This window comes from Rousettus aegyptiacus, unplaced genomic scaffold (genome assembly GCF_014176215.1).
Source record: "Rousettus aegyptiacus isolate mRouAeg1 unplaced genomic scaffold, mRouAeg1.p scaffold_m13_p_2, whole genome shotgun sequence".
NCBI classification, from domain to species: domain Eukaryota; kingdom Metazoa; phylum Chordata; class Mammalia; order Chiroptera; family Pteropodidae; genus Rousettus; species Rousettus aegyptiacus.
In genome coordinates, this window is record NW_023416295.1 from 152,159,442 (window position 1) to 152,183,542 (window position 24,101).

Consider the following 24,101-nt stretch of genomic DNA (forward strand, 5'->3'; position numbering starts at 1 on the left):
CAGAAGGTTATAAGGAAGAGTGAAAAAAGGAGGGAGGAGTCTTTTGATTTTGTTAATTAAGTTATGGGACTCATTCATGAGAAGTGAACTCAAATGTCCTTTTAGAATGGAATTCTGGATTTCAGATATGAACTACTTTGGCTCAAATGGAGTTATGTAAGAAAATGAATTTCTCATTAAATCGTCTACCTTTTGATCATTTTTATGTAGTATTTTAGTGATAGAGAATAATTTCCTCTCTGGCTATTAGTTGATTCAGGGTGTTGAGTAACATAGAAGCATAGCCCCTGAGTCATATTTTTTCCTTGGGTGACCCTTCTCTAAGGTCCCACATAGGGTGATGGCAGAAACAGCGGGAGCCGGGGACCTATAGTAGAAATCATAGCCCTTAGACATAATCAGTGCCTACAGAAGCAAAATGTTTGGCATTTTCTCCCGGCACTAATCCAGAAGATTTAGAAAGGGGGCCTGGGAAAGAGAGTAGAGTAATCTTACCTGAAGATCTTCTATCTCGTTGCTGTCTTCTGGGACAGTGAGGCTTACCTCATCTAAACCTTCTTGTTTGCTATTTAGCTGCCATTCTCCTTCCTAACCTTCTCTCCTCTCATCTCCATCCACTGGGACAACTTCCCTTTCCAAATTAATCCCCTTTGTTTTAAAAACACAATTCAAAGAGCCTCCTCTTCAAATACCTTCCCTTGTCAGGGAGAAAGTTCTATATTTGTCCACCTTTCAAGGCAGGGAGCAAGATATTAGCAGGAGGCTGGCTTGACCTTAGATTTGAACCCAACCCATTCCCACTCCTGGACTGCTGCTGTTCTTTAAGCCCCTATTCACAGGGAGTTCTCAATCAATACTAATGTGTTAAGATGTTAATTGTTTATGATAAAATTAAGTGAGTGAGACGGTACAGACGGTACAAGAAGGAAACCAGGAGCTAAAGAGAATAAGTGAGAGAATTCAACAAGGGAATTATGTATTCCTCTTTAGTATTTGATATCTGCCCCAGCTCTTCCATCCCACAGTGCAGGGCCCAGCAGGACAAAAATCCTTTTCTGACCCCAGGGCTTCCTAATTCTCTCTGTGAATTTGGTTCACGCTTGGCTCAAGAAGAGAACTGCTCGGCTGTTATTTGGTGATCAAAATTCTAAAAGCTGCTCAAAATTTGTCAGAGCTAGAAAAGAGTGACAATTGTGAGCCACTGAGCTCCCCTGTGCTTTACTGCCAGCCAAGGGTGACCAGCCAGAGTAGAACAGTCTCAACATCTGCAGAGCATTGCTGATGACCTCTGGGAACCCGACAATATTTTTTGCTATTGGTTGATACCAGGGCATCATCATTAAGATGTGAAAACCTGGGCATAGAAAAGAAAGTCAGTGCAGGTCAGTAACGGAAGGCAAGGCAAGAATGTCATGCCTTGCGATTTCATCCTGTTTGCTCAAGTCTCTGGGTGTAGCCATGCCCCCTCTCAGAGAGCCAGGCCATGACCTTAACTCATGATAGGAGACCTGCTAAATGCAGGGGGATAAATCAGGTAAGCTTCTAGCCATGTCTTTCCATGAGTATGTAAGACCCTCTGTTTTCCCTGGCTTTTCTTAGCCAGTCAGGCAATTACTAATGGGGGAGAGAAAAAGCGTTCTTCATAGTCACTTTTAGCCTCACTGGAGACCTAACCCAGCCATCCTCTTCCTCAGGGTATCTACAGCTGCATCCATGGAGTGGCTATCGAGGAGCGCCAATCTGTGATGAACTCCCCCACCGCGACCATGAACAACACGCACTCCAACATCCTGCGCCTGCTCCGCACGGCCAAGAACATGGCTAACCTGTCCGGTGTGAACGGCTCCCCGCAGAGCGCCCTGGACTTCATTCGTCGCGAGTCATCCGTCTACGACATCTCTGAGCACCGCCGCAGCTTCACGCACTCCGACTGCAAATCCTACAACAACCCTCCCTGCGAGGAGAACCTCTTCAGCGACTACATCAGCGAGGTGGAGAGAACTTTTGGGAACCTGCAGCTGAAGGACAGCAACGTGTACCAAGATCACTATCACCACCACCACCGGCCCCACAGCATCGGCAGCGCCAGCTCCATCGACGGGCTCTACGACTGTGACAACCCGCCCTTCACCACCCAGCCGAGGTCCATCAGCAAGAAGCCCTTGGACATTGGCCTCCCCTCCTCCAAACACAGCCAGCTGAGCGACCTGTACGGCAAGTTCTCCTTCAAGAGTGACCGCTACAGTGGCCACGATGACTTGATCCGCTCGGACGTGTCCGACATCTCCACCCACACGGTCACCTACGGAAACATCGAGGGCAACGCCGCCAAGAGGCGTAAGCAGCAATACAAGGACAGCCTGAAGAAGCGGCCGGCCTCGGCCAAGTCCCGGCGCGAGTTCGACGAGATCGAGCTGGCCTACCGCCGCCGGCCGCCGCGCTCCCCTGACCACAAGCGCTACTTCAGGGACAAGGAAGGGCTGCGGGACTTCTACCTGGACCAGTTCCGCCCCAAGGAGAACTCGCCGCACTGGGAGCACGTGGACCTGACCGACATCTACAAGGAGCGGAGCGACGACTTCAAGCGCGACTCGGTCAGCGGGGGAGGGCCCTGTACCAACAGGTCTCACCTCAAACACGGGGCGGGCGACAAACACGGCGTGGTCGGCGGGGTCCCGGCGCCCTGGGAGAAGAACCTGACCAACGTGGAGTGGGAGGACCGCTCCGGGGGCAACTTCTGCCGCAGCTGCCCCTCGAAGCTGCACAACTACTCCGCGGCGGTGGCAGGGCAGAACTCGGGGCGGCAGGCGTGCATCCGCTGCGAGGCGTGCAAGAAAGCGGGGAACCTGTATGACATCAGCGAGGACAACTCCCTGCAGGAGCTGGACCAGCCGGCTGCCCCGGTGGCGGTGACGTCCAACGCCTCCACCACCAAGTACCCGCAGAGCCCGACCAACTCCAAGGCCCAGAAGAAGAACCGGAACAAACTGCGCCGGCAGCATTCCTACGACACCTTCGTGGACCTGCAGAAGGAAGAAGCCGCCTTGGCCCCGCGCAGCGTGAGCCTGAAAGACAAGGGCCGTTTCGTGGATGGGAGTCCCTACGCCCACATGTTTGAGATGCCAGCTGGTGAGAGCACCTTTGCCAACAACAAGTCCTCAGTGCCCACTGCCGGACACCACCACCACAACAACCCCGGCAGCGGCTACATGCTCAGCAAGTCGCTCTACCCTGACCGGGTCACGCAAAACCCTTTCATCCCCACTTTTGGGGACGACCAGTGCTTGCTCCATGGCAGCAAATCCTACTTCTTCAGGCAGCCCACGGTGGCGGGGGCGCCGAAAGCCAGGCCGGACTTCCGCGCCCTTGTCACCAACAAGCCGGTGGTCTCGGCCCTCCATGGGGCTGTGCCAGGCCGTTTCCAGAAAGACATCTGTATAGGGAACCAGTCCAACCCCTGTGTGCCTAACAACAAAAACCCCAGGGCTTTCAATGGCTCCAGCAATGGTCATGTTTATGAGAAACTTTCTAGTATTGAGTCTGATGTCTGAGTGAGGAAAGAGAGGTTAAGGTGGGTATGGGAGGGCAGGGCTGTGGGCGTGTGGTGCGCATGTCACGGAGGGTGACAGGGGGGAACTTGGTTCCCATTTGCTCCTTTCTTGTTTTAGTTTATTTATGGGGTCCTGGAGTTCTGATTCCTTCTGGGGTCCTGGAGTTCTGATTCCTTCTGAGGGCAATCCTGGCGACCAGCAGGGTCTCGCCTCCCTTTCCATTTCACTCCTCCTTCCTCCATCTGTCAGTCATTCCCGGTTCCATTAGAGGATGCAGTGGGCTCACTCAGCAGGAGAGGCCGAGGTGGAGAAGGGAAGCTGCCTGTGAGCTTCCTCCTAGCATGTGAGGCTTCAGAGCTCTGTCACCCACTTCGAGTGAAGCAAGGAGAAGCAAAAGGAGGCCATGTGAGCACAGGATAGCTCTTCCCGAACTGATCTTTATGTTTAGATGAGGAAGCAAAAATTCAAATAAGACCATTTATCATACTTCCCTGTGAATGAAGAGCGGCTTTTGCTAAATTCTTTTTGCTTAGACGGCATCTGTCGAGGGATCGTGTGCCAAGCAGAGGGTGGGAGGCCATGTGTGTTGGTATATAAGCCAAAAAAAAAAAAAAAAAAATGTTTACTTCAATTCCATGAGACTCATGACTGGTGAACTGAAACAAAAGGTCATTCATTGGTGGACGACGGGAATTACGTCATAGCAGTCTTTCATGGGTGCATTAGAGGAGAGGCTGGACTGCGTGTGCATGTACATCTGTGTACACTTACACACGTGTAGTCTATACATGCGTGTAGTCTATACATTCATGTAGTCAGGGGCCTATAGATGTAGAGAAGGCAACCTTGACTGTTGTTTCTTTCAATACCCCTAAGCAACATGCTTGTTTTGGCTTATGTACAAACAGAGATGGTCATATGTTTCCTGAATTTTGGCTGACTCTCCCCTTCACCCTTCCTGAATGAGGAGAATGGAAGTTCTTGAAAGAGAAGATTCTGTGGCTTGAACCAAAAAGTGGCGAACAGTCTTATAAGAGCAAGGTACAAAAGTAATTCCTCCAGTTGCCAATACTGAAAACCAGTTTTGGACAAGGACTTACCAGGAAGGCTAAAGGGAAATAGAAGTAGCCATGATTCTTTTGCCCACACTTGGGAGCAAAAACAATTTTAAAGCTCTTCGAGCTTTTTAGACCCCCAGTTGGTCATGGTTTCGGGAGGAGCTAAGTAAGGCTTTGAAGAATAGAGGAGTCATTTGTGACAGGCTAAGTGAGAGAGGGGGATGTTTTCAATGCTTTGATCCCTTCTTACTTAACCTGGAGCTAGGAGAGCAAGCTTCCCCCCTCCCCCCCAGAATTGATCACAAATGATAGGGAACAGACAGTTATGAGGAATGAGCTTGCTTGTGAGTACAGCTCAGGACGCATGGAGAGAAGGGAAGAGATGTGGAACTGGGGAGGGCGGGAGGGGTGGGACTTTCCTGCTGCCCTGTCGGGTCCGGCTCCCTGAGAAGTGACATTGAGCCCAGTGTGAACACTCTAGGTAGAAGCCCTTCCGCCTTTCTGCAACACCTCCTCCCCTCCCAGATTGTACTATTCAAGAATATATATATATATATGTAAAACTCCAGGGATGAAGATACTGGCAGATGTGATGCCCCTTTCACTAAAAGATGGAAACTTGAGAAAGGAAATGAATATTTGGCACTGCCGTTTCCGAAACTTGGGGTAGGGGTGTTCTGTGGGTCAGTTCCACTGCCCTGCCATCCTCCTTTCACACAGGGTGGCAGCCAGAGCTGTTTGTTCGGAAGCCTGACGGCGGGATCTCCATGTTGTACACAGGACACATAAACCAGAAAGGTGCTCATCCTCCTCTGGAAGGAAGCTGCCATGTCTCTTCAAGTCACACCCTCCAGGGCTGCTCTTTGCCTTCTGTTTGCCCTGACTCACTACCCTTCCTCATTCCCTGCCCTTGACTGCTGTCCCCGCCCTCCTCCTTGATTTTTACCTCAGTATCTTTCATTTTAAAGCCAACTGAAGGCCTTGTAAAGCTTTGTTTTCTTTCTAAAACGAACCTGGGGGCAAGGGGCTGAACCTCTCACAAATTTGGAGAGAGGAGCACGGAGTGCTTTACTTTAGTTTCAAGGAAAGACTTTGAGAGAGAGGACAGAGGGCGTGAGGCACCTCCAAGAGGAAGAAGGAGAAGGGCCATATAAACATTGCTTCACCCTGACTCTGTCCACAGTCAGGGGCTCCTCCCCTCACTCTTCCTCTTACCTCACCCCTTTCAAATAAAAAAAAAAAAACCAAACCAACTAACCTAGCGAACAGCAATCTAGAACAAAGGGGGCTCTGTCAGTCTCCACTGGTGACAGAAATCAAGATGGTGTTTATTTCATATGTAAATATTTTGTTTTCTAATTAATTTTGTATAGATAAAGTGTTCTCTTGTGAGTATCCAGGGTGTTGGGCTGGAGGGAGTGGGGTGGGGACGGGAATGAAGGGAGAAAAGTGTTTTGTTATGGGTTTTTGTTTTCCATTGGGGGAATTGTTTCCTATGGCTTTTGCTTTAGGGTGTCTGGAAAAAAGTGAATGCTAATGGAGGCCACTGTGGTGAAGACCAGGGAAAAGTAATTTATGTCATGCCTCCCCACCTCGCCAGTCACCTTACTGGTCTGTGAGAAGTGTTCATGCCCCTCGGCCTGGGATTAGCACAGGGTCCAGTTTGGCTCTAAACAAGCCCGGGGTCCAGCTCCTACCTTCTAGGTAAAATGTAGATTACCTGCATTTCAGGCAAAGTCAAGCTGGTTGCACCATATTTTCCCTGTCCGTATCTAGGGTTGGAAAGATTCCCAGGGCTTAAACCAGAATTGAGGTCAAATTAACCTCTTATCCTTGATGTGGCTGAGAGGTTTCAGAAAGCTCAGTCCTAAGTCACTCTTCTTCCTGGCACCTGGGCACTGCCCCTCTCCCTGTCCCCACCCTCGCTCCTTGGAAATCAGCACAGCAAGCACACCTAGAAAATTCCCACTAGGTCTAGCTTTGGAAATGTGTGATCTCTGGTTACAAGGAGGTAGTACTGGATATTTGTCTTACAAATTCATGCGCTTTCTGAAAAGATTACCAGATCTTCTCAAAACCCAGTGACCAGATGATTCCCTGAGAAAGGTTACAGGTGTTGGTTTTAGAGGCAGAAGGGTGGGTCTATGAGTGATGGTGCCCTTAGTGACTTTATATTTGCCTGTCCTCATTTCTGCCATCAGGAAGGTGCTGTTTGCCTCAAGCCAGGTATTCATAACCTGACCTTGAGTTAGCCAGACAAATAGAATTTCTTTCACTGGACTTTTGGCTTTGTGAAGGGTAGCAGCCTCTCTCTCTTTACCACAGGCTGAAATTTCCAAATCCATTTACCCAATATACTACATTACATTTTTTCCTATGTTCCCATTATCAAAAGCTGTCAGTTGGATAATTTCATTTTTCTAAACCCCCTTTTTTTTTGGCCTCATTTGGTCCCTTTTTATCAACTGGATGGTTGAATTGCGACCAAATCAGATATTCCTGGCCCGCTCAAGAAAACGTAAAGAAAGGAAGGCTGAGCATCATCGAGTTCTAGGTGTTACTTTATTCCAAAATAACAAACTAGTAAAATGCATGAGGAAGAATTCATCAATAAGCCCCATCTATTCCGCAACGGGTCTGGACAAAGACGTAATCTGCAAAACTGTGAGATTCCACAGACACCTCAAGAACACCAATTATTCCAATTTTCTTTAGAATCCATGCTTTCTATCTTTTTGTGTCCACTATTATTTCCTTTCAATGCGGAAGAGGGTTGGTGGGTGCAGTCCTGTATCTCAGCATTTCCACCCACCTCAGCTAATCTGATCCTTGAATTTGCCTGCGTCAAGAATGTGCACACTGTTCAGAGTGATGCATGTACAGTGGATCTTGTAATTTCAAAGTATGTCACTGTGTATTCTCATACAGAATGTAGGAAACATCCTTCCCTGTACTGGCCACCTGTGCTGTGATTGGGGGAGGGGGGGATCCCAAATGATTCCATTAAATGTTGGTGGTGTCAGTAGTGCCAAAACGCATGTGTAATGTGATAACATAGGAGTCATCTATATAATTAAATGACTATCACCTGCCCAGTCTTCCGTGGCCATCAGGAGTTGCCCAAGGGGGAATTCTCTGCATGGGAGGTGAAGAGACTGTGTTACCAAAACTGCAGTGTGCTGGTCACCTGCACATCTCATTTAAAAACTAGGGTTTCTCTGGGATTTTTTTTTGTTTGGATGGTTGATTTAGTTGGTTCAAGATTTCGGGACAGAATAACCAGATAGTTGGGGCATTAATAGCCTTTGGGGAAAAAAAGCTATTCCAGAACTTACCTTATTCTTTTAATCCCCATCTCTCTAAAAGAGCCCTGCCATTGCTTGACACCCCGTGTGTATCTGCTTGGTATGTTAGGAATGATTCAAATGTGTGCAGAAATAATACAACTGCAGTGCTATTGATGAATGCATTCAGTGTTTCCAGGTATTATGGCCATAACTTATGAGCTCTCTGAGCCCAAAGCCATATAAGAAATGTGTGCTCAGTAGACTGCCAAATACTTTGGTAGAGCACCTGCTTTCTTCACTTGAGTGCCAGAGGCTCTTCTTCCTGTCTAAGAAACTCTTTATGAATGAGAAGCAGCTAAAAGGGGGCAGTTACACTGGAATGGGTCTGGCTTTACAAATGATATGTGGTCCATAGTGTGATTTCAGAGGTCCTGAGAAGACCTACCCTTTTCATTGCTCAGCTCACTCCTACTACTAGCTTCCCATAGATTTAACACCGAGCTGCTCATCTCTCATTTAAATGAAACCAGGAAGGGTGACATATTAAGCCATATTAGGGATTTATACACTTAAACACCTAGTGTACATTAAGATTCTCATTTCTTTTCCTGGGAATAGAGTAATGATACAGGAGAAGGCAGAAAAAGCAAAGAACACTAAGAGTACCAGCATAGTGAGTAAAGACACAGGTTCTAGGGGATAAATACATTTAAACCGCCTCATCCTCCACTTGCTTTTATTTAAGGCTCATGTGACACAGGAATGAGACTCCTAGCTAGGAATTATTTTCCATAAGCAGTCACATGAATGCATAGTTTATGAATTTCTAAATTCAATACTTTGTAAGGCAGGTTAAAGATTGACTTTTTCTATAGAAAATGAAAGATTGATGCTTATCCTCCATTCCTTACAGTGGGCAGCTAGAATGATCAAGTTAAATTAATGTTATAATAAAAAGTTACCTTAATTATCTGTTCTCTGCTCAATTAATCTTCCAATTCAATTACTCTTCCAATTTAGCTGAATTGTACTATATGTTATACTTCCCCACCTCCATAGGGGGCGTGCGGTGATCCTGACACACACTTAACTGTTAAGGAGCTACTGGACTACCAGGTGTTACTTAACCAGTAGGCAATTCTTTTTTAGATGTGCCAGATATTTGGGACATCACTAAAGTGTAGATTTGTCAGTCTGAGAACTTTTAATACTGATCTAGACTGAGTATTCCATCCTACTTTGGGGGTTCCAGTATTATATAAAATCACAGGCTATCTGAATACATCCCACCTCCATCTCATTCCAGCCACACTGACAGTCATGCGGGGGCCCTATGGGTTCTAGAACTTAACGTAAATAGACCTGTCCTCAAGACCCCCTGCCCGCCCTGCCCTGGCAAAAATCCTTAAATGAAAGTCAGTGCTATTTCCATGCCTTAGAGAGTTTAGTGAAGTTTGGGACTTCTAATGCACAATAATGAAGCAAGGAAAAAGAATTTTGCCCAAAGAGCGATGGGTTAGGATAGCAGTGCTGGGAATAAATGGGAAAAGTTAGAAATCATCCACATTCCTCTACCAGCGTGACTATTTGCATCCATCTCAGAGCTGATCACAGTGAGTTTCTGGTGCTGTTCTGTGCTTTAAAACATAATTGCTGGTGTGGGTATGAGGGCGAGGACTCCCGATGGGAACTGAAGGTGGAAAGCAGAGTGGATGAGTAGAATTTCCCATAGCCTTGGGACTCCGGTATGTAGAATCATCTTTTGAGAATTTAAAAGCACAGCACTAAGCCCACTATAAACCTTTTATTTTAAAGATTTGGTCTCCATACCTTAAAAATGAACTCTCTTTATTTGTAATTATTCTAGCATTGTGATTTAGGGGGTGGAGTACTATGCAGGAGAAAAAAAATAAAAGCTCTTTAATGTAATTAAATGTGTTAGTTCAATTAAACCAATTCTATTGAGCACATACTATGTTCCTGGGCTGGTGCTGTAAAGAATAAAAAAGACTTTAAAAATAGCGTACATTATACTCCTGTATATTATATGAATGCTAAAGTATAAAGTACTTAAATGTATATATTATGTATGTATAAATAGGTCTGTATAAGTTAATATATTTATACATGCAGGCTTATTTTTTTCTGGTTTCAGGGTGTGGGTCAAAGATATTATCCATCATATTATTTTCAAAAATGCTGCAAGAATTCAGCTCTTCCCATCATGGCCAGGCCTGGACCTCTTCCTTTGTGAATTATTCTACATCCCAAAGATAGAACTCTGAAATTCCCTCTCTGACCACAATCTCGCATTTTCTACATCTTATATACCTTCCTTCAGGCTCCCTCTTTTGTTCTGGTCCATAAATCCCTCTGAGTTCATGTACTTCTCTCTTTGGTCTAAACCCTTGTTCACCCACATCAGCAGTGCCCTCACCAGCAATCTCTTTTTCCTCTTCAATAGCAAAAGATCATACACCAATCCCACAGAGCACAAATTCGACCCATTTAATCTACCTGAACCCTACCCACCTTGGACATCTTTCTATTTCTCTAACGCTGATTCCATGTCACATCTCCAAGTGTTTGTTGAGTTTATTTTTTATTTTATTTTTATCTACTCCTCTTCCACAGGCAGTCTTTCCTACCATGCTATTAAGAAAAGATATCCGATTTTTGAATTTTCTTGTGACCTCTCCTCTCTACTTAAAAAATCTCCTGTCCTCATTTGTCTTTCCATCCTCCCTCCCTGTTCTGGTGCCCACTTTCTTACCCCTTCAAAGGTCCACTCCAGTCAATAATACTCCTCTCCGTTGCATCTTTAATCTCTTCTTCCCATCTGCCTACCAGCGTTTCTAAAAACAAATTCTACAGCAGTCTTTAAAAACAAATCTTCTCTCGATCCAATTAAATTCTTGAATTCATGTCCTATCTCCATTTATTTTTTACTTCCAAACTTCTCAAAAGGGTAGTCTTTCTTTTTTACTTCATCTGATGCTCCTGACCTGACTTAAAATTTGGCTATGTCCTACTGTTCTACTGAAAGTACTCCATGGCAGCATTCTGATGAACTTCTTGTTACAAAATCCCAACTCTTATTCTTTTCTTGCTTTTTAGCCTCATGGACATCAACCAAAACTTACCATCAGGAAGTGGCTCATTCTAATTTTCATTCTAGCCCTCCTGTCCTCCCTTTGTGTCCCCCACTGGTTCCTGCTCTTCCTCCTGTCCCCTTAGCATTGACTTGTCATGGAGTTGTGGACTTGACCTTCTTCTCTTCCTTATCTCCATGCACCTGTAGCAATATTTCTTTCTTCCACAGCTTCAGCAATTCTCTGAATGGGCATGAATTCCAAATCTTCAGCCACCTTATATTGGTTTTCAGGATGGTCTTAGAAATTGGCTCAATATGAAGTTTGTTATCCAGAAGATGGTTGGAAAAATGTGCATTAAACTAAAGTCAGAAGTAGGGTCTAGGAGTGAAGGTTTGCAATTCATTCTCGTTTAAGGAATGAAACATTTAACTCTCAATTTTCCTATACTGATTTGTTTTCCAACTTGTGTCTTTCCTTAAATTACTCCCTTTGCTCCAAATTTTCTCCTTTTTATCTCCCATCTCACTCCCTCTTTACATAACATCCATCTCCCTCTATGCAGATCTTCAAAGACCAGAACAAATGGACTACCATGTTCACCTTCCTTCATCTCTCATCCAAAAAAAGAAATATTTAGGCATTTTGAATGCCTATATACTTTAATTGTATCTCTCTAATGGCAACTATCGCAGACCATTTTATTTTACATTTATTTGGTTATACTTCTCATCTCCCCTGCTAGATTATAAATGCCTTATGATCAGGGCCCAGGTATTCATCGTTTTATCTCCTGCCACATCTATCAGTGCATCTTATATGTGGAAGGCATTAGTGAATGCTTTATCTTATTATAAATTATAATTGAAAAGGAGTTACCTTATTTCACCCACAGGATACCGGATGTACAGTAAAATATGAAGGTGGGTCCATACACATTTACATCTGTATTTCTGCACCTACCCTCAATTACAAATACCCTCTATGCGTACATTTCCATGTTCTTATTTCGAATGCGAATTTGGATTGTTCTGTGTTTTGCTCTGTCCTTGGAAGTCATTTTGTGATTGTATGAGTAGAGAGTAGAGTTAGATACAGTTAGTAGAGTGTATTTGGAATACATGTACACATAGTAAGTCAGAGCAAGAGACCATGGAGGATATTGATCCTGATATAGGTATCAGGAGCTTTTCAGAAGCTTTGAGAAGAGCATGTCTCCAGATACTTCACTGAACTGAATCTAACAACCTGACCTATCCTGAGATCTAAATCTCTTTGGCCCAATTGGTAGCCTTCTTTCTTTTTATTAGCACTTACAGTACCAGAAGGAACTTGCTGTAATTCAGGCTCACTAATCACATGCCATATGGACCCCACATGGTGGGCAAATAGAAGCGATGTATGATGCTGCACACTTGGCACTTCCCACATCTACACTCATGCTAAGCTGGACAGGGGGGTCTCTTGGTGCTGCTCACAACCTGGGCTCTATGGATTCTAACTCTTTCTGAGGCTTTGTCTATAGGGTGACTTTCCAAAGAGAAGATAAGAATTGAAGTAATCGAGTGTTGTATTTCAGATCTGTATATTTCAGATCTGTATATTTGTGCTAGGATTTGAATCAGCTGGCTCAGAATTCTGTCTCTAAAGTACTCATTGCTCTCTAAATATGAACAGATTCATTACATTGGGGGAGATAACATCGCTGCTGACCTTATGGCTCTACTGTCCTTTTATTCTCTGAGCCCTATTCGCCCTTCCCCCACCCCTTGGTATTCCACATAGCAATCTGTCTTATTCCTTCTAGTCAGCGTCAGTCCGTTCCCCTAAAAAACAAACAAACAAACAAAAACTTGGAGCTGATACTATCCCCTCACTGCTGTTGGTAACTGATAATGTTCCCTTCTCCTAATAATGTTCCCTGCTCCTTCTCTATAAATCTCATTAAGTCATTGACCATCGATTATTCTCCTTCACGAGGGATCTTCTGCAACTGTGTGCTAATTCAAAGCATACTACAGGGAACTGAGCACAAATAAATAAGTAAATGCAGTGACAAGTCTCTTCTTCAGAAAAGTTAACAAAATCCATTGATCATTGAGACAGGAGGGGAACAGAGGAATTATTATTGGCAAGATGGGGCAAAATGTGACTACTTTGAGACATCCAAATATTAAAATATTAAAATGTAAGTCTAGAGGGAGAATTTTTCTTCTCGAAAGTTCTATTGGGTCTAGAGTGTTCTGCTCCTGAAAATGGGGAGAGTTAACATTTTGGAGCAAAGTCCAGCTCGTTGCGTAATAAGATATTTATGTATATAAACCAATGAAATAGTCTGATAACAGGTGATCGAAGGGTAGGAAGGCAGCTGTCCTCAGGAAGATGGAGACATCCATGAATCTGTTGGACCAATAGAAAGAGAAAAATTCCAGGAAATCCAGAATATGGTCCAAAGGCAGTTTTACCCATGAGGTGTGCATGTGAACTTTCTGCCAGTAGATGTTGAGGGAGGACAGGAGGAAGGAAAAGGAAAAGGACAAGAAGTCTACAATGGAGCTTCCCATTGTGTCACAAGTAAAGCCAGGAGTCTATACCTGAGTCTCTTGGTTTCCCCTTGGTTGCTGGTTTTAAGGATAGCTTCAGAAAGCAAGATCCAAAAGCTAATGACCTCCCAGATGCCTGCTACTTTAGTCACTCCCAGGGAGCAATGGCTCACTCAAACTTGGAGCTTGTTTCCTGTGTGTAATTGGACTGAGGATAGAATTACATTTATTGTTCTCCATTTTCATGGATGTCCTTATAAACTGAGATGCAGCAGGAGGGAAAATAAGAAGTTTTTTTAAATGAAAAGGCACTTTCTGAGGGTCACTTTCGTGTCCAAGTGTCAACTGGAGGTTGTTTGACCAATGCCCAAAATACTAGGGACGATGACAGCTGTCTAGGACGGTACCAAGACATGAGAACCACATCGCAACTGCCTTCAGCTATAACTACCCACCCTGGGATGAGTGAGGAACCTGCATCCAACCGCATCTGTGAGGTCCTGACTGTCCACAGGGAGCTAGGACACATGTCAGCCCCGAGCCAGTGCTCAGCCTGTGCCCTTCGGACGGTAGCATCCAGAGAGGCCCTGACCATCACCCTGGGCAGAGAGGGAGTGACTCATTCCACCACCTCTACCTGCAGGATCTAAGCCACCACACCAGACTCACAATCTCTAAGGTCTGACAGGAGTGCAGCCTGAGGGGCTGTGGCCATGGGAATGGGAACATGCTGGGCTGCCTGCTTTTCTCAGATAAGGATGTTACCTGTTTCCATAGGGTACTTTTAAAAAAAAAAAATGCCTACCTGAAACCACAGTCACATTCAGAAAAGTGTGTAGTTAATTCCCAGTATCATTGTCACCTTTTAATTGTAATTGACCATTTTCTTTGGCAATCAAGGGCTTTTTTTCATGTTCCTTTTGGCTGTGACATAAGAACTATCTGCAAAGCAGAGACTAGGCCATAATGCTGCCCTTGCCTGAGCTGTGCTCTCAGTTACTTATAAATTGCCTCCACAAATTCATCCAAACAACACAACTGCACCTAATTTGATCTCTGCCATGACCTCCAATCCATCATGCTTGTGCATCTTCCCAACACACACATACACACACACAACATATACACACTCCTAGCAAATATGTCCCAAATTGCCAATTTCAATCACTTTATGGAGGCACAGAGACACATTCTTGGTAGATAAAAGTGTTTGTTTAGAACTGGGCAGACCTATTATAGTTTATTGAGCCAATGTTTTCTCTTTTGTTCTACCTTGCCTGTGAATCACTGACATCTCCTGGGTTTACAGAACAATCCAGCTTTCGTGCGAAGGAAGCATTCCTTTGATTGTGATGGAACAACCTAGTTGTCCTGCCAACTGTCCCTGTTTTACACTATGGAATATGTGTGGACTTCTGATGTCCTGTTAATGAATCAGTACTAAGAGGATGGCAAAGCAGAAGCCAGTCTTCCTGGGAACAGACAGTCCCGTTGCTTAGATACATTCATATTCAGATGTGCCCACATCTCTTCTTGACAACACCATGCGCGAGGAAGGAGTAAGCCATCCTCAGTGGGGATGGGAATGGCAATACGTGCTTCGGGTGATTCAGTAGTTGTTTTCTCCCCCAGGGTCAGAAGCAGGGAAGATATCAAGACTTCACACCAACAGGAAGCAAGGAGGCTAGAGAAGCATCCAGCTAGAATTCTTATTGAGAAAAACATAAAGTAGTAAAAATATCCTTTCTTGGATGAGGATGCAATTGAAAGTCAACCAGGGCACTTACAGGTGTTTTCCTCATTCACTTGTCACATCTTGCCTTTTCTTATTGCTGTTTCTCAGGTTAGGGATTTTGAGATATTCTGTGTCCTGAGTCAACTTTGAGCAACTCACCCTCAAAATACACACACACACACACACACACCTATACACTCACTGTTAGGATGAGAAGCTGGAAGAGCACAGAGCCTCAACACGCACATGGAATTTAATGTTTCCAGACCAGAGCCCAACAAGTGTGGTACGATCTGCCCCCCTATATTTAAATGACTGAATATGGAGCCTGTTGTATGTAACTAAGTACTTCAGATCCCAAGAACAAGAACAATTAGACTGCTCCTGAGACCTATGGGCATTTTGAATGATTAGGACAGTTACCTTGGTTATTTCTTAGTAGCAGGCACAAGAAATTGAGCTCATAGAAATTTAAATGGCCCTGAGCTATGGTTGTTTCTAGCCTAACTCTGCTACCCCTCCTGGGAGAAAGATGGTGTTTCTAGGATCACCAGCAGCCTGCTTAGGCCTCTACCATGTTTAGCCTGTGGTACCTTTAGGGTAAATTAGAGTCACTGGTATGTGGATGTGAGATAATTTATTATAACTATTTCTCAAAATGGCCTCCTTTGGCAGGGAAATGTGATCATCTTTTAATTTTACAGATGAAAAAGTCAAAGTGTAGCGAAATTTGATAATTACATAGGTTATTCTTGGCAGGTTATATAGGAAATTCTTGGCAGAACCAAAACTTGCCTGATTTTCCAACTCAGCCTCACTCACTGAGTAATGGTGCCTGAATTGTCTGCCTCACCTAATGGTGGAGAAAAATCATAAAAACAAGGCTGATTTATCCAGATCTTTCCCATGGAAATTTGTCTTCTTCACAGACCCAGAAAACACACACACACACATACATACACTTCACATGAGTCTACAGAAACGTCAAAAGGGGTAAGAACAAAGGAAGAGCTTTGAAAAACAGAAGGAAAGAAAAGTTTATGTAATAAAGAAAAGTTGAAGGCTGAGTATCAAAAATGTTTTTGAATTTTGTGGGGTAAGACATTGTGAATAATTTTTTATGATTAAAAAAATTTTTATGTAGCATGTAACCCACACAAATAAAAGCTCTAGAAAAACTAAGGATTTCTTCCAGAGTGTTACATGGGGGAAGGGAGCCTTCAGGAATGTGTGCAAGAAAGTCTTGATACTCTGAGAGTGTCAGCAGTTCTGGTCAGTCTGCAGTGATAAGGGCCACCTCTAGAGAGGATCCCCAAGATTCTTCTAGAGACCTCTGTAATTTAGTCAGGTTCAAACACAGCAAGCTGAGTTAATTCTGGAAGGGGAAGTACAAGTATAAGGCAGTCACATACACAATGAATTCCAGAAGGAAGGATTTGTATCCCCCAGACCCACAATGAATAATTGTTGTTTGCCTAAAACCTGAAGGAAGAGAGGCATGGGTGTTGTAAAGATGTGGGTGGTATAATAAAGGTCTCCTGAGAATTCTTATGAAAACTTAATTTTGCCCCAAGATTGCAATGATGAATTTTTTAAGCACCTAAGGGCCAGGGAATCCTGCAGCCATCTTTTCTTGCAATCTACCTGTTTACTGATAAATGATATCAACCTCAGGAAGTAATTATTAGTCTTTCCAAAGAGGATAGTGTCTTTAGTTTCTGTCTCAGAACATTGTATTTACAGATCATCTGCTTATACTAAGAGCAGTGAAAGAGTTCTGTCCTAACTTAATACAGAATTTTTTCCCCCATTTCGTCAGTCCATCCAGTCCCTAGAGAAAAAATAGAGGAAGTAGGAAGATGGAAGAGTCCTTGAGTGGGTGAATGGGCTGCACAGTATAGTCATTCCCAGAGCTTGGTTCAGGAGCTGGGCTTCAGGAGAGGATATTAACAGAGAGAAGAGGTAAGTTTTATTTTCATGTGTGTGGATTGTTTTCAGGAGGGTACTAGAATTCTCCTTAAGCTCGAAGTTTAGGATCAGGCCAATAAAAATGTCCTTTGTTTCCTTTTTGCCTCCCAATAGGCCACATGAAATCATGATGATATCATAGTAAGCTAAGAGAAAGGGGCAGACTATTCTATCTTGACCCCATGTGTGTCATTACAAATACCTGGATCATGACGCTCCTTAATGACAAAAAAAAAAATAAAAAGAGGGGCAATGGCTGAGAGCATTTGGAGCATCTTAGTGCTCTGAGATGACCATTCCCTGTTATGCTGCAGCTGTATTCATTGGAGGAGCAAATAAGATTCATGGGAACCTTAAGGGCATGAAATAACAGAGAATTATTTAATCAAAATGACAGAGCTCTTGTGCTTAGTGTTTAAGATTATAGTAGAAATGAAAAAAGGCAACCCTCCAGCATAGCTGCCAACAGGACAGTTTAGAGAAGCATTATGGAGGAGTAGTTTTACAAAGAAGATCCCTATTTGCACAAGACTAAAGCCGCTAAGCCAAGAGTATATGTAAAATCAGGGCACCTTCCTATTTGCAGTAGATTTTAGTGCTGGGCACTAGGTGTCCTATAGAAAGTCAGAATAGGATAAAGTAAGTTTCAGAGCCCAAGACTCTGCTGAGCAACAGTCTCCTGGTGAGCTCAAACTTTTTATCACTGAACTTGGGGGCAGAATATCATTCCTCTGATTCTGTGGCTTTGATTTCTTCCCAAGCCTTATCCATTCGGTCATTGGAACCTGGGCAGCTCATATCTCTCCTTGGCCTCTTGCTTTCTGTAGCTTACATGAAGGAATAATCTGCATAACTCTTTTGGGGTAAGGCCTGATGGACAGGAAGATAAATGAGACTAAGAACAAAGCAATGATCTTTTGGGGGCAGTTCCGATTGTGCTCTGATTTCCTTTGTTTCTTCTTCATTTTCTTTGTCGCATGGTGGGGAAATCTACCTGGTCATCACCAATCAAATGTCTTACTGGTAAAGTGTGGCAATGGGAATTCGTGAAGAATAGAATCAGCATATTACATTAACCTCGAAAGTCTTTTGGGTTCTTATTCTCTCCCCCAAAGCCCTCTCTTTCTTCTTTGAGGTTCTTGTTCCTCCCTTTCCTCCCCGGGCAATCATGATTCCAAAACAAATTTCAGTAGTTGGTGCTGGACAAAATAAATGACAGTCATAATAATAAATAGACCAAATACCCGTTTTTAGCTGTTGCAAAGTGGGTTTTTTCGTTGAGAATAGCCCTCCAGTTTTCTTACATAGAAGCTTCCCTCACTTCACCTTCTCAGCAGCTCTCCAATTCCCTTTCATGATCTTGGTTCCCCTCTTCACCTTCTTTCCTATGAAAGTGAGATGTATTCCTTAAGCTGCATTAGCATCTATACTGTTAGATTGTTAAAAGAAAAACCTCGGTAGCAACTTCTCATGGTTTTCTCACTATCTTTTAACTTGGAAGACGGAGAAGGTAAAAAGGAGAATGATAAGCAAACAAGAAAAGTTTTATTACCAGATGCTTCAATTCAAGGTCAAGTGCTGGGGAAGTGCATGCCCTCCAGTGATAGCCTGTGGTTTTACTAGTGGAGAGGGGTGTGCTTTGGAATATTAAGTAACTTCTGTGAGAGTGTGCACCGGGGCTTTGATTGAGGTGCCTGTCATGTGCATGGAGGCTTTTGGTGGTTGTTATCATCTCTCTTTTTCACTGTTTCAAAGCACAGGCCCTGCATGATGGAGGATGCTTGGGTTTCAGTTTGAACATGCTGGTGATATAACAACAACCGGAAGACCACAGTGTTTCTAAATATTTCACCCAATTTTTAACCATTAATACTGTGTCTCTATTGGAATGAAAAAAAAAAAAAATAAGGTGGAATAGGAAACAGATTCGGTGATAAACAGAGAAAAAGCTTTGTTCTAAAAAATGCTCTTCACAGAGCTGAAAATCTAGAAGCAAGGAAGGGAAAAGTCAGGATAGCATGGTTTGGGGGTGAAGAGGCAATGAGGCTGACATCCACATTCTCTGGTTTATTCCATAAGAGGTTTCGTTGCCATTCCCAATGAGCTCCAGCAGAAGGAAAGGCTGCGCTGCTGCTGATAGTTCAGAAAATGGTGACAGACTGACTTCAGAGAAAAGCACAGGCTCCTTCCGGGAAGGCAGGGATGAGCGCTGCACCTTAACTCTTCAAAACCGTGTGTACAAACCTTTAGGACAGCTCCTCTCAATTATTTCCATTCCCTAGTCAAGAATATTCTGAGTAGAAGAGCCTTAGACCCATTATGATTACATTTGCTTAAATTGGAAAGCCAAGGGCATGGTGGGGAACAAAATACATATAGAGAATAGAATTAGCAGAAACTTTTGCTCAGTTTTGGAATAATTTTGGATCACAAAGTTAGGTCACCTCTGAGAGAGAATACCTTTTAAACAAAATTCTGTCTTCCCATCTCCAGTGAAAACACCAGGATTCGAATCTGATTTCTATTTACTTCAGGAAGGAAATTGGTAGATTAGATTACAAGTAGGCATTTACAGATTGGTTTAATCCTGAGTCTTACATATATTAACATGGGATTTACTGACTCAGACATGATCTTTAAGATACAAAATATCATTGAAGGGCAATAGAGCCAATGTTCTGAGCAAACCAGAAAGACTAAAATGTTAAGTAATCCTCGAAAATATTCAGAATCTCTATAAATTCTACTGTAGCCACAAAGGATGTGGGAGTTAGGCAACAAAAGGAAAAAGACAGAGAGCCATTGGCTGAGACTTGAGGTCATTTCTTAATTATTAAAGACAATAATGAAGCCAAGAACTATATTCAAATCAGAAGGGAGTATAGAAAGCTATGTTCTTATCATTTATAAATTTGGTTAAAGTTAGAATAAATGTCCAGAATTTTTTTTTTTTACTGAAACTCTTCTTTTGGAGAGATTTGTTCTGTAGTACAGGAGCATGTTTTGGAGAGATGATTTATGTATGCGTTGATATTTATTGAGTGGGAACCCCATGCTAGGGATACAAAAGTGAACAACACTAAGTCCAGACCATCACAAAGGTTATATACTAAGAAAAAAAGACAAGAAGCAAATAAATATATTTCATGTCAGATACTACAAAGTGTCATGGGAAGATGAGGTAGATTATTGGGGACAGGGGATGATAGCATGGGTGTGGGATTGCTACTTTTTATAAGCTGGACAGGAAAAGCTTTTATGAAAAGGTGACATTTGAACAAAGGCTTAAAGGAAATGAAGGAGTGAGCCTTGAAGCTTTCTATGTGAAAGGTTTTTTAGTCGAAAAGAAAACAATCACAAAGGCCATGAGGTCAAACCCCAGTGTATCTGAGGAGGAGCCAGGAGGCTAATATTGAGGAGTGTGGGAGAGGTGAGGTCAGAGAGGTGGTATTGATCCACAAGCCATTGTAAAGACTTGGGATTTTTACTAAGAGCAAGATGAGAACACTAGAAGGTTCTGAGTAGTTATGTAACCTGACTTCCATTCAAAAAGAAGCATTGTAACTGCCGTGCTGAGAATATACCATAAGAGGGTGGGCAAAAGAAGAAGCAGCTAGACCAGTTATGAGACTATTGCAATAATCCAGGTAAATGATTATGGCTTGGGCCATGGTGTCGTGGGAGGTGGTGAGAAGTACTTAGAGTTTGCTGATGAATTAGATATCATATAAAAGAAAAGAATCAAGAATAACCCTAGAATTTTTGGCCTCAGCTACTGGAAGTTTAGAGTCACCATTAACAAGGCAGAAAGACTACAAGTGAAGTTGACTGAGGAAGAAAGCTTTATGTTAAGTGTAAGATGTTCATTAGACATCCAAGTGGAAATGCTGATTGGCTATATGAACCTGGAGTTCAGGGAAGAGGTGGAGCCTGAAGATAGAAATTTGGAATTCGTAGACATTAGGATGGTATTTGAAGCCATGAGACTGGATCTAGGGAGTGAGTTCAAATAGGTCAGAGCTTCCAGGACTGAGCTGGAGGCCAGGGGGTGGGGGACACATAAGTTCAGAGCCCCAGAAGATGAGGAGGAATCAGCAAAGAGAAGATTGGCCAGGGATAAATCAGGCTCTACCACTGAGTAAAATAAGATTATCTGCAAATATGGAGGTCATTCCACTGATGACCTGGAAAAGAGCTGTTTCAATGGCCCGGTGGGGCCAAAAGCATGATAGGGGTGGGTTCAAGGAAGAATAGGAGGGGAGGAAGTAAGGCAATCTGAACAGCAACTCTTTGAGTTTTGCGCTAACTGGAACATAGACATAGCAGTAGATGGTAAAGGATATGAGGTCCAAGGAGGGATTTTTTTTTTTTTTAAGATGGGAGAAATAGCCTGTTTTATGGAATGATCTGGTAGAGAGAGAAATTTGATGACACTTAAGGGGAGGGGATGATCACTGGAGTGGAACCTTTGAGGAAGTATGAGGGGGTGGGATTAAGGGCACAAGTGGCGACATTGGCTTTAGGAGCCTAACCAAGTTGTTGCAGTAATAGGAAGCATAGTGTATTGGGGCACGGATGCAAGTGGTTTGGTAAATGTGATGGTGGGAGTACGTCTCTTCTAATTGATCATTTTTTAGTTCATCAGCTAAGAGTGAGTATTGGAGAATGGGTATTGGAGGTTTGGGAAAAGATGAAGGCATGAATTTCTCATGTAGCCACCCAGCAGAAGAGTGAAGAGACAAAGAAAACGTAGGAGACATGCTAAGTGGCACAAAGGACTTTTCTGAGGTTCTTATGGTCGTGAGTTTGAAAGAAATTTAAGAAATTTTCTGCAGCTACATCCAGTGGCTTAAAGTGGAGAGTTGGATCTAAGCAGGTTTGGGGTTTCACCAGGTGAATGCAATGAAGGCAGCAAGAGACAGTTAAGGCCAACTGCAAAGTAGTGATTTTGATTGGTCATAGAATCTAAGCTGGGTGAGAAGACAAGTAAGATTTTTAGGGAATTGGGAACGATGAGGTGTGTAGAGAGAGAGAGGATTGAGATGAAGGCTGAAGTCACCAAATTGTTGAATCGGGCTCTAGGAGAAGTGATCTGGAAAATAGGAGTTGAGTCAGAGTGGGATGCTGGAGGCTTCTATGATAAAGAGGTTGAAGTTATTGCTAGTCATGTGATCTGGGGTCATTGTGGGGTGGTGGGCTGAGGATAGGTGGAAGAAAATGTTACTGAAGGAGTAGAGGCCAAGTAACTGAGAGGCCAGGATGTGGGAACAATGGCTTATGTGGCTATAGAAGTCAACAAAATTTATGATGAGAGGAGTATTGAAGACAGTGACAGGAAGGACAGTGGTTCAAGGATATTTAAATTACTGCTTCAAGTAAGGGAAGCTGCTAGTATTGTCTGATGCGCTTCAAAGCTGGTTTGTTGTTTTGGTTTTTAAGAAAGAGAGAGGAAAGATAGTTCGAAAGTGGCGATGAGAAGCAAGGAAGGTGCCTTCTCCAGCTCCAGGTCCAGTGGCACAGGGAATGTGGGAGAGAAGTGCCCAGCCCTTGAGTGGGCTGCAGTGCCCAAGGACAGCCAAGTTTCAGTGAGAGCAAGGAGGTGAAAGTAATCATCAGGGCTGTGGCTGATGATGAACCCCAGTTTCATGGAAGGATTTCGGGAGTTCATAAAAGATGGGAAATGAGCACAAATGGAAGATGTACCTGCTCATCTTGGGATGAAAGTCTGAATGATGAGATAGATTCTGGGAGTCTTGGCTTCTCCTGGTGACTGTCCTAAGCAATACTTGCAGGCATTTTGCATTGATTCAGATGGTCTCTTTGTCAGATTGAGGTACTGAGGCAGCTGGTACTGGTGGTAGGGTCTTACCAGCAGCACATGGAACTCTGGTGCCTCTTCTTCAATCCTGATGTTTGTTTTTTTAACTTCCACTAATAACTCTGTTGTCATTGGTGGTAGGTCACTGCATAGATGTCAGCAAATCTGATCGCGGATTGAGGCTGTGTTTTGACTATTTGCCCTGGAAAGAACACATTTGCACAGTAAATCTTGTTCTTTCTATTTTCGAGGCTCCCCACTAAGTTAGTTTCCTTGGGGAAATCATAATTCTTTGTTCACCTTTCTCCTCGCTTATCTTTTTTAAAAATCAAAGTAAAAGGATTGGAAAGCAGCCTTGCTTCTGCCCAATTCTGCTAAATGAAAGTTTTCTCTGATCATTTCTATGTAGTATTTTTTTGGGGACAGAGAGGAACAGTGGAATAGTAGCATAAGGAAATGATTAAAAGTCTTTAAAAGCCTTGGGTGAGAGGTTTGGAAGATCAGGAAACAGGGCAAGGGAAAGGACTTTGAGTGGGGCTTCATGAAAAGGGGACAAGTTGAAGGCTTTTCGGGAAGGCCTGAAAAAAATCAGAAATTTGACCAAAGGAGGCAGAGGGGAAAAATCCACTGTGTTGACATTTGGAGATTTAGCAAGAGCAGCCTAGAGTCTGCTCCCAGGAACATTCTATACACTCCTGACACAGCTGGCGTGCTGATTCTAGTTTATTTCCTGCCATTAAAAAAAAAAAAAAAAAAACTCAAATTTCGAAAAAAGACAGAAGCTTTTCAACCATTTCTAGTGTGCTGGTTCTCCAAGTCTTGAACAGGGCATGAATTGGATCAAAGCCACTGCTGCTGCTGCTGGTTCAGTTTCTCTGTCTACCAGTAAAGGAACCCCTTGGCTTAGTCACGTCCTGGTTGGCATTTTCTCCTAAAGATTAAGCTGTGTTCATCCTGGCTTGATCATGCCTCGTCTTTAGTTCTTGTATTGAAAGGATATTGCAACCAATTCAAGGGGTCATACTGTGCTTTATGCACTGAAGATTAAT

General features: G+C 43.4%; 1 protein-coding gene across 1 annotated transcript in view; it reads left to right on the forward strand.

The window, feature by feature from the left end:
• The window catches only part of GRIN2B (glutamate ionotropic receptor NMDA type subunit 2B), a 409,044-nt gene extending 385,235 nt beyond the window's left edge, over window positions 1-23,809 (forward strand). Inside the window, exon 15 of the mRNA XM_036237023.1 lies at window positions 1,695-23,809. Within this exon, the coding sequence (XP_036092916.1) occupies window positions 1,695-3,551 (1,857 nt within the window). The 3' untranslated portion in view covers window positions 3,552-23,809. The remainder of the gene's footprint in view (window positions 1-1,694) is intronic.
• The last annotated feature ends 292 nt before the right edge of the window (window positions 23,810-24,101 follow it).